Source organism: Ziziphus jujuba, chromosome 7 (genome assembly GCF_031755915.1).
Source record: "Ziziphus jujuba cultivar Dongzao chromosome 7, ASM3175591v1".
Lineage (NCBI taxonomy): Eukaryota > Viridiplantae > Streptophyta > Magnoliopsida > Rosales > Rhamnaceae > Ziziphus > Ziziphus jujuba.
This window is the reverse complement of record NC_083385.1, coordinates 28,101,362-28,111,055: the sequence shown is the minus strand read 5'-3', so window position 1 is coordinate 28,111,055 and position 9,694 is coordinate 28,101,362. Positions and strand designations below refer to the sequence as shown.

Sequence of the window (9,694 nt, the reverse complement as noted above, 5' to 3'; positions counted from 1 at the left end):
AACACATCGCACGGACGTAACAATAGCAGTATATTGTGCTGCCAAGACAATTAAATTATGCCTGTAAATCTAGCAATGTATATAATGTGATTGAAGTGCTAACAAGCTTCCATCTCTGGAATGTAAAAAAATGGCATAATAGAGGAGGTAAGGATGTTTTTTCCGAACTTGAATGAGTGCAAACTTTTAACAAAAGCGAATGCTGATTGTATACAATGAAATACTAATTGAAAGCATGAAGAAGACACTAGATTGCTTGCTCTGACTTGTCCACACATGACTTTTTGTTAACGGTGACATGAAATTTGAATTTATTTGCAAAAGATATGCAATTCAAAGTATCACCAAAATTTTGTCATTACTTTTACTTTTCATAGTCTCTCAAACTGATCTAAGTCTAAAATATATAATACAAAGCAACTGATAAAGGAAGTCTAGATCGCCTTTTTGGGATGCCCGTGAGCACTAGAACTTCTAGAACAAGATGTTCTTTTATGGACAAGTGATTTTTTTTTTTTTTTTTTTTTTTGGGTTTTTCCCTTCTCATTTGCTTCCCCCTATAGCTTGATTAATTGCAAACTGGGCAACAAGCAAAAGAATTAAGATGTCAAAATCAATTTGAAAGTATTTGATAACATGTTTATTAACTTCATAACAACTCTTTTGTGAGAAAAACATAAGCTTTCTAGTAATTAACGGCAGATATGGCTGCACATTTAATCAAAATGGTCATATAGAACAAAATCAGCCATGAAATAAACTGGACAATGCTATGTTGAATGAATTTTCAGAATTCTATATACAAAAACTGCTCATTAAAGTGGAAATCTTCCAGATATTCAATAAAGACCATACGAGTAAGTTAATAAATCCAAAATTTCTAAACTACTTCCAGCATCAAAAGACAAAAAACTTGATCAATAATCACCCACAAGCACAAAGATCTTTGTCTAGATATTGCCTAGCGTCATGTACAACAAAACCATTTTCTCAACTAGTGTACTAAAACAGTTTAACCATTCAATCACTAGCCAGAAATAATGTTCACCACCACCTTTGGTTTTTTTGCTTTTATTGAGAAGCATCACAGCCACAAGCAAGCAACATTTCCACTGCAACCTAGCCCATGAAAGAATTGTAATTGTTACTGTCTCTAGGATCCTAAAGACCAGATTACATGAACCCCAGAAATTTTTTTTTTTGGGGGGTAAAAATGAACCCCAACAATTTGCTTCAGAAAAAGGCCTGAAACTGCATTCTTTTGCCTCCGTAGTATTCACACATCATCTGGATGCCACCATAAATGCAACTAACCCAATAAGGTAACAAAAAGCACAAGATAAATGATTCCAACAATCTAACTTGAGTCACTCAAATACACGGAATTGGTAAACTCAGCACCCAGCCCAAGCATCAACATCCTCCCAAATATTCGCATAATTCACCAGGAGAAACAAAAAGCACCATCAACATTGTCCTACTAATAAGGTAGGAATTTCTTCACTTGTTTGGTTCAGTTTGCAACACAGCCGGCGTGGTGCCTGTCCAACAATATATTGACATAGGCAGAAGATAGGAGTCTATTATTAACTTGTACAAAATAAAAGAAAAAAAACCAACATCATCATATGTTATGTGAAAGATCTATGAAATAAATTAGCAAAATAGAAAGAGGGAAAAAGTCACGAGAAGAAAAGCTACCAGATGCCATTTCTTGGACAATGGATAGCTCAACACCAAAATTTTCTGTACGTTGTTCAGGGGAGGCAAACGGGGAAAGCATAGAACTTTCCTCTTCAAATCATCTTTTCTTCTAGCACGAGCATATGAACCCAATGTAGCATTACCTACTCTTCCTATTGTATTCAAGAAAAAGAGGATAGGCTTCTTACAAATAGATTTGTAAGGATCTCTGATATCGAAATCAAACTCATTCCTTTGACTTATACCATTCCAAGCTGAGAAAGTTTGCTCGGAGCGCTCCAGCTCACGGGGGAGCACAATGTTTGGGAAGACTTGAACAACATAACCAAGAGACACTAGAAAAGTAAGGCGGTGTTCACGATCATAACAAATAGAGCGCTGCAAAAAGCCAGTGGGTTCAACTCTCATGGCCTTCATAAAAAGTTGCAAACTCTCCAAAGAGCTCAAGCCAGGATAGAAAGGATCCACAACTCCAACATGATGAATAGACAAAAATGGTGCAACAGGATGAGAGGATAAAATTCCATGCGCGCTACCCCTAATATCCCACTGCAACCAACCCATTTGAAAGAAAGAAAAATTATAAGTTTACAAAACCAAATTATCAAATTATAAGTTTACAAAACCAAATTATCATCAATCATTCATTGACTAGACAAACCAATCAATCACAATCACCTGGTGGAAACCAGATTCTCTACTCAGAGGAATGCCAATTTCTGTAATGCAGGCATGGAGTCTATCATCACTCCCGTAGAGTTTCGGATACCTGTCAAGGCAGTTGTCCTGAATGGTCGATAGTGCCTCGGCCAGAGGGTGGCTGATGGCGATTCCTCCACCACCAAAAGCCATGGAATGGCTGAAGTAGGTATTGGCAGAATGGCTTTCAGAGGGGTTCCCAATGTAAACCATCTCGGACGGATCATACTTGCCAAGAACAGCAACAAGGTTATCCACGTTGAAGATGGTGTCATCATCAGCCAGAACGAACCACCGGACATCTGGCAACCGGAGGCGAAAACACTCTGTGATGATACGGGATATTCTGAGTCCTGAAGGGTGACCAACAGGGTTGGTGTAGCGGAAGCGCGAAATGTCCTCGGACACCATCACAGGGGGCAAGGAGCCGTCACCATCCTCGGAAGGCACTGGCTCATCTAACCAGATATGGCCTCGCATCTCATTTGGACGCCACCACAACCGCACATATTCTTTACGCCTTCGCCAGAGCTGCGAGGATCCACCAATGCCAAAAATGATGTGCCTCAGCGAAAGCTTCTCCATCTCCATCTCTTTATTTGTGGTGGAAGCAGAATGATGATGAGGAGATTTAGGGATTATGTTTTGCAGTGGAGGCGAAACAGCTAAAATCTGCTGGTGCTGCTGGTGGTTTTGGTAGGAAGGTGAAGAATGGAGGCTGAGGCTGCCATCCCAGTGCTTGAGATGAGACCAACAGAGAGTGGTAGTGCCAGAGAAGACAAGAGAGAGCCAAGCGCTGGTGGAGATAATGAGAGCCGCCACGGCTGTAAGTGCAGTGCCCATGCTGCTTTGGCGCCATCGGCGGCTTCGGATACGATTGAAAGACAGGGAACGGCAAAAATGTTGGTTGTCTTCTTCGTCATACACCATATGAACATACTGAATCTTGGCAGGCTTGGTCGTCATTACTTCTGCTTAATAATGTGTTCACTACTCACATTGGCCCATGTATTCCTTTTTCTTTTTTTCTTTTTTTTTTTTTTAAAGATCTTCCTTCACTTTATTTCTATGTGAATTTTCAGCATACACAAAAAGAAACTAAATCAGCACACACAAATAGCGCATACAAAAATAAGGCATTCAATTATTTTCAAGTCTACATAACTCATGCTTAAAATTATTCACTTTCACTTTGCTAAAAACGCACACCCAACCAAAAAATAAATAAAAAAATAAAAAAAAATCCATTAAACAAAGTACGGGGGAAAAAAAAAAAGTTCGAAATGCAAGCGAAGAAACAAAGCATTATGCATAAAACTTGATAAAGCAGAAGACCATAGTTCCATGATCTGGGCTTCCTCAATATCAACGACCCAATTGCAAGAAGTAGAAGACGCAGAGGTTTTGGATTTTTGGTGAAGATAGAGAGAGATGGATGGTGGTTTTGGGATTTTCGCCACAATGAAATAAGGGGGAAAAAGATGAAAGATTACCTTTCCTATTTCAAGCGATTTTTTCCGTCGCGAAATTTTTATCCTTGCGGCTTCAGGTTGGTTGCTGATCTCTGACTGAAGGTTGAAGACAGTTGTTTTTTTATTTTTTTTATTTTTTTTATTTTTTTACTTTTCAAACGGCGTGTCTTTGTAAATTAATGGGCTTTCTAGTAAAAAGGATTTTCTAATACAAATAGGCTATCGTATAAAGTTCAAAAACCTAAAAATAAATTACTTTATAAAAGCAATAATATCTTTCATGAAAACAATAATATATATGTATAATAATAAATTAACCGGTTCAATATACATGCATATATATATATATATATATTGAATCTTAACAATAAATTTATAAAAAAGATTAATAATTTCTTTGACAAATAAATATAGATACAACTAAATATAATGAATATGTGCACATTAAAAGATAGGATATTAAAATTAATTCTTCTAAATTGTTTTTTTTTTCCCCTTCTAATTTTTAATGCATTTAGCATCTTCCCCTGTGCCACGCCTTGTTAGAATTTAATAAAAGGTAATGCTTAAGAGCCTTTCTTGGTACTTCTCTATGGCCATTGTTGTTCGAGAATAGTAAAGAATCTTCACTATAAAAACAACTTAAGAATACCCACGTCTCAAAAAAGAATATCACATTTTAAAAGAATATAATGACTAAGAATATTCTTAGAGTCCCAACTAAGTTACTAAAAAAATGTTACTGTGTACCCATCCTTGTACCACAATTCAATGTGTATTGTAAGGTATGATTCATTCTAACTAATGAATCATAATTTCAAGCTAAACTCTATTATAAATTTCTAACTAAAGTAATCAAGCTATGAACAACCTAGCTATCTCAGAATCTTATAATCATGACCTATATCTCACCATTGGATGAAGCTTCACCTGTTTGATTGGCATAAAATCGAGCTGGATAAGAATTTTCCTCAAATTGGATGAGTTATCTATGAACCTACTAAGTAATCATTTCAAGGTTATGTTACTGGTATCTGAGATTATCTATCTCGAAATGTCAGAGCCATATGTCAAAGGCATACGATTGGCATTCTGTTTGAATGACTTCTCATGTAACACTTATTCTATTACACGATGCTGAATTGGTTCATTCTTCATAGGAGCCCTACTTTCCTAAAATATGACTATGCAGTCCAACCCATTAGGGTTCGATAAGCCAATTTCCTTGTCCCATAAGCAACCCTGATTGTAGTGTATAATATCTCATTATGTCATGCACATAAGGTACATCACTCGTTCAACAAGCCTAATTGCACTTTGCCATCTAAAGCACTTTCATTGACTTGATAGTCAGAATGTTTTGGGCTGGCATTACATTGGTGCCCCAAAGATCTTCATGGTCATTTTTATTTTGCATGATTCAGACCAAATATTCGGCACACATAGTAGTACAAAAAGTGTTTCTACACATACCACGAATTTGGTAACTATAAGAAGACACATAATTCTCTTAAACTCAAATTAGCAAGCTAAGTGATACATCTACCTGTTTTGCAAGAGGAAAAATTCAATAAGGAAAAATGCATAAGCTAATATAGTCTATCTACCCACTAGAGTCTTAAGATCTACCTATTACTAGTTTACCTTATGTCATGTGTTTTTCCGCACAACCCAATTAACGCTTAGTTCATCTCCAAACCATCTCTCATCTTTATCTTTATCTCTATCCACTTTAGAGGTGTTAATCGTTCAAAATTGACCTAATTTATTAGTAGTTAATTCAATTCAATTAGTAATGGGTTTGGTTATTTTCAATCAAATCTGAACCGATTTATCCATGTAATCCACTCTAATCTAATCAAATTAGCAATTTGTTTGGATCTGATTGGATAATCAATTTTGAAATTAGGTTTTTTTATTTATTCCGGGCTATTTTTAGCTTTCTTTTTGAGCTTTTTCTTATATAAAATACTTAATTTTTTTTTCTAAAATCCTTATTTTTTAACCTTATTTATTTTTTTAAAAAAAAGGTAGATTATTAAAGAAAACCTTTAAAAAAATACATAAAAACACATAAACATTAAATAAAAACTAAAAAAACAAAATAAGTTAAGCTTGACAAAAATAATACATTAGCTTCTAAGCTTATACAACAAAGAAAATATACTACTAAGTTAATACAACAAAGAGAATATAATCCTACTCCAAGCAAAAAAACTTTTAAACAAATGAATTTTGTCCAAACCCAAGTCATCACTTAACACATAATCATATTTCACTGAAACAAAAAACAAAATTAATAACTTCACTAGCATAACGAGGATATACACAAACTATAAGTTAGTATTCATAGGCATACTCAAGTGATATATATATATATATATATATATATATATATACATAGTTTGCTATGGTTATGCCTGATAAAATCTCATACGATATGATAACACGACATGACATGAACCTGTACGATAACTTACGAATTTGGGTTAATGATATCGTATTTCTCACGAATCAACCTTTGGATCTTTCAAAGAATGAGCTTTAAAGATGTATTTAGGATTATCAGAGTCTTAATAAGGTTCACTTCCCCCTCCTAAGGTTTAGTATTTCACAATATTTATATAAAATTCCAAATCCATTCTTAAATTTTAAGCATTAAAGAGATCCTAAAGTTAATAAGTAAAATCTTGATGGAAAATCTATCAGGACATTCAGGACATTCTGATGAGAGATTGATTATATATGTATATATATATATATATATAAGTATATATCATATGCATTGTGAGCTTTTATGAACTTTGAAGCTTTTTAAAATTCTATTAATATATTAAAGTATGATAGTTTGCTAAAGTATTTTACCAAGTGGCAATCAATGGTGAACTATTTTTTCTTCATAACTTCTACCAAAGTAAATATAGTGTACTTTTTTACTTTAAAAGTTGTACTAAGCAAGAAAGAAACTCCAATACTAAACGAAACATTTAATGCGTTGCAAAGTTTTATAATTTTTATAATTTTTTTAATAATATGTCAAGTTCCAATATAAATACTTAATAATATGAAGTGAAGTGACAATAATTATATTTATGCTTTTGTTTGATAAAATATATTGAGTGGGATAGTTTTTCAAAATATTTTACCAAGTGGCAATTAATGGTGAATTGTTTTCCCTTCAAAATTTGCACCAAAGTAAAGATAGTATACTTTTTCACTTTAAAAGTTGTACCTAAGCAAGCAAGAAATTCCAATCCTAAATGAAACATTTAATGGGCTATATCATTAAATGTTTCTTCACAATATATGATGCATTATAATTGAAACAAATCATTTCAAAGTTCTATTATTTTTTTAAAAATATGAATAGTATAAATAATTAATAGTATGAAATGTAGTGGCAATAATTATGTTTGATGCTTTGGTTTAATAAAATATATTCAATATATGGGAATTGTTCAATATACCAAGATATTTGATAAATATCTTTTAACAAATTATCCTAGCCTTTGGTTGGATATATTTAATGGTGGACAGCATTTATGAGAATTTATCCCCATAATTTTTACAATGTTAGATTTACTTATTCAATGGATAAGATGACATCTGTCAAAAACTTATGTCAAATATCTTAGTATATGGAACGTGCCCTTTCAATTTTTGTTAATAAATTTAGCCAATCTTCCCTAGAACATAATACCAAATATAATAGGCGTCTTGTCCTCTTTGCTTGTGAATTTATGTCTATTCAAGTACTTTAGAATCGAATCTCATATAAAAATTTATCATGGATGTGTTATCTAAGAATAAGTAAGAATTAGAAGATCACTTATCTGGTCTTAAAAGCATCAAAGATCATATTATTTATCTAAATGATAGTTTACTTTTTTATTATTTCTTTAATATATAAATAAATCGTAATATGAAAAAAAAAGTACTTAATTGACAATATAATCAAAAGTCTCCTATTTATATTTATGAGGACTGGTTTAAAGTTCTAAAAAGAACATATGATAGACCTCATTTCATCTATAGGTAGCCCATGTTCTATGGAATATAAAAAAGTATATGTGTTGCATAGAATCATTTACAATTTCCCTTTGCAGCCCAATTATAGTTAATATATTTGGATATCCTAGAAAAAAACATGTGATTTCAATCAAGAGTGTTAGATTGTTGTTTTGTTTCAACTAACATGCAAGCTTTTTTCCATAATCAAGGTTTTGTAAGTAGATTGCAAATTTGCTCAAGATCTCTATCAAGTGATATCACAAATGGTATGATTGTATATTTGACTCATATATGTTTTATAAAAATTCTTATACCTCAATTTTTTATCTAGAGTTCCAAAAGGTGAAAAGATGCTATTAAAAAGGATGATTTTTGTGACAGTTTGGCAAAGAGAATAAAAACGTTTCTAATTTATTATTAATACTTACAATTCGGAAGAGAGTTCTAAATATAATAGATACAACAAAGTATATACAACATGAAATATGCTATCTTCTAGAAGTATAGAATAAATTATGGATTTATTGTTGGAAGTTTCAGTACAAATTCAAATGCTTCTTTGGATGCATATGTTTTTGAAGAGTTATTAGAAGATAATATCAATTTAAAAATAGTGAGTTTGCTTTCTTAATATATATATATATATATATATATATGATCTTATTTTCACTATTATTATTAATTTACTTTTTTAATTACATCCATAGCTATTGCTTTAGAAGTGTTTATGGATGCAAAGTTGCCCAAGATTAATATGCAACCAATATTTTTGGTTAGTTGTAACTTGAAAATTTTATTAGTTAATTATTTGAATTTACATTTATATTTTTAAGTTGTATAATTAGTTACATTATTTCGTTTATTTGTAATGTTAAAGGTAATGGAATTTCTGCATAATTTGATGTTACAAGAAGGGATGATCTCAAATATGATGGTACAATTATGGTTATGTAAAGTGTGCATTGTCATTAACAACAATGCTTTTGCAATTTGAATATTGATTAATTGTTTTACTTTTTTTTCTAGGGGAAGAAGTGGATTTCAGTTGCTTTTCAAAAATTAGTATTTTTTTTGGATTTATTGATGACTATTTTAGAATTACTAATATTATTACTAGTAAATTTTAATTGTATGCAACATTTATAAATTTCATTTATAGTATTGAGATATCAAAGATCATTGTTGCAGATGTGAATTTTTTAGTGCTTTATTTAGGTATGATAAGAGGGTTGGAAAGTATTACAATTCATCAAAACCAAACTTTTCGTTATGTTGTATACAAAGGAAATTGAAGGTTCCAATGATGCATAACCATCCTCAAGCTCTTAATGATCTAATTTATGGTGCAAATGACAAATGCCTTTTGTATTTAGGTTATATTATCAAAATTACTACATATTGGAAGTTTATTTCAGCCAAAAGGTCCTCTACCAAAGTTTGCCCAATTGTATATTTATCACATTGTTAGTGAAGTGTGAAATAGAAAACAAGCTGTTAAGTAACTATTATTTATTGGAATTTTTAATTTTCATGCTAATAACTCTAACTACTTATGCTAAAAATATTGTTGTATTTTTATATATGTGAACATTGAAATTCTGACATCAACAAACTACATGCTGAGGTTGTTTTCGACTTGAAGATGATGGTTAATGAGCACAATGTTTTAGTTAAGTCATTTAAGATCCATTTAATATAATTAATGAAAGTAGAGTTTTAGTCTATAGAGCTTTGTATAATAGATTTTTTTGAAAACAAGCTTTTATGAAAAAGCTAATAAGTATTTTGTTGTAAATAAAAAAAAAACT

At 31.8% G+C, this 9,694-nt stretch overlaps 1 protein-coding gene across 2 annotated transcripts; it reads right to left on the bottom strand.

Annotated features, from left to right (window-relative positions):
* Nucleotides 1-913: 913 nt before the first annotated feature.
* Nucleotides 914-4,053, bottom strand: LOC107425706 (uncharacterized). Of its 2 annotated transcripts, XM_016035722.4 has the most exons (4): nt 3,897-4,053; nt 2,383-3,469; nt 1,702-2,253; nt 914-1,541 (listed from the first exon to the last, which is right to left on the bottom strand). In XM_016035722.4, the coding sequence occupies exons 2-4, from the start codon at nt 3,367-3,369 to the stop codon at nt 1,467-1,469; spliced, it is 1,614 nt and encodes a 537-aa protein (XP_015891208.3). In that variant the 5' UTR covers nt 3,370-3,469; nt 3,897-4,053; the 3' UTR covers nt 914-1,466. The 2 variants fall into 2 exon arrangements, with proteins under 2 accessions (XP_015891208.3, XP_060675121.1); XM_060819138.1 differs by having other exon boundaries at nt 2,383-4,030.
* Nucleotides 4,054-9,694: the final 5,641 nt, after the last annotated feature.

Excerpts from the sequence above, each read along its gene's own strand:
- LOC107425706 (XM_016035722.4), bottom strand. The coding sequence starts at position 3,369 with ATGACGACCAAGCCTGCCAAGATTCAGTATGTTCATATGGTGTATGAC. Across the intron at positions 2,254-2,382 it reads GAGAATCTGGTTTCCACCAG|TGGGATATTAGGGGTAGCGC; the intron begins GTGATTGTGATT and ends GGTTGGTTGCAG. Across the intron at positions 1,542-1,701 it reads TGTCCAAGAAATGGCATCTG|GCACCACGCCGGCTGTGTTG; the intron begins GTAGCTTTTCTT and ends ATTGTTGGACAG.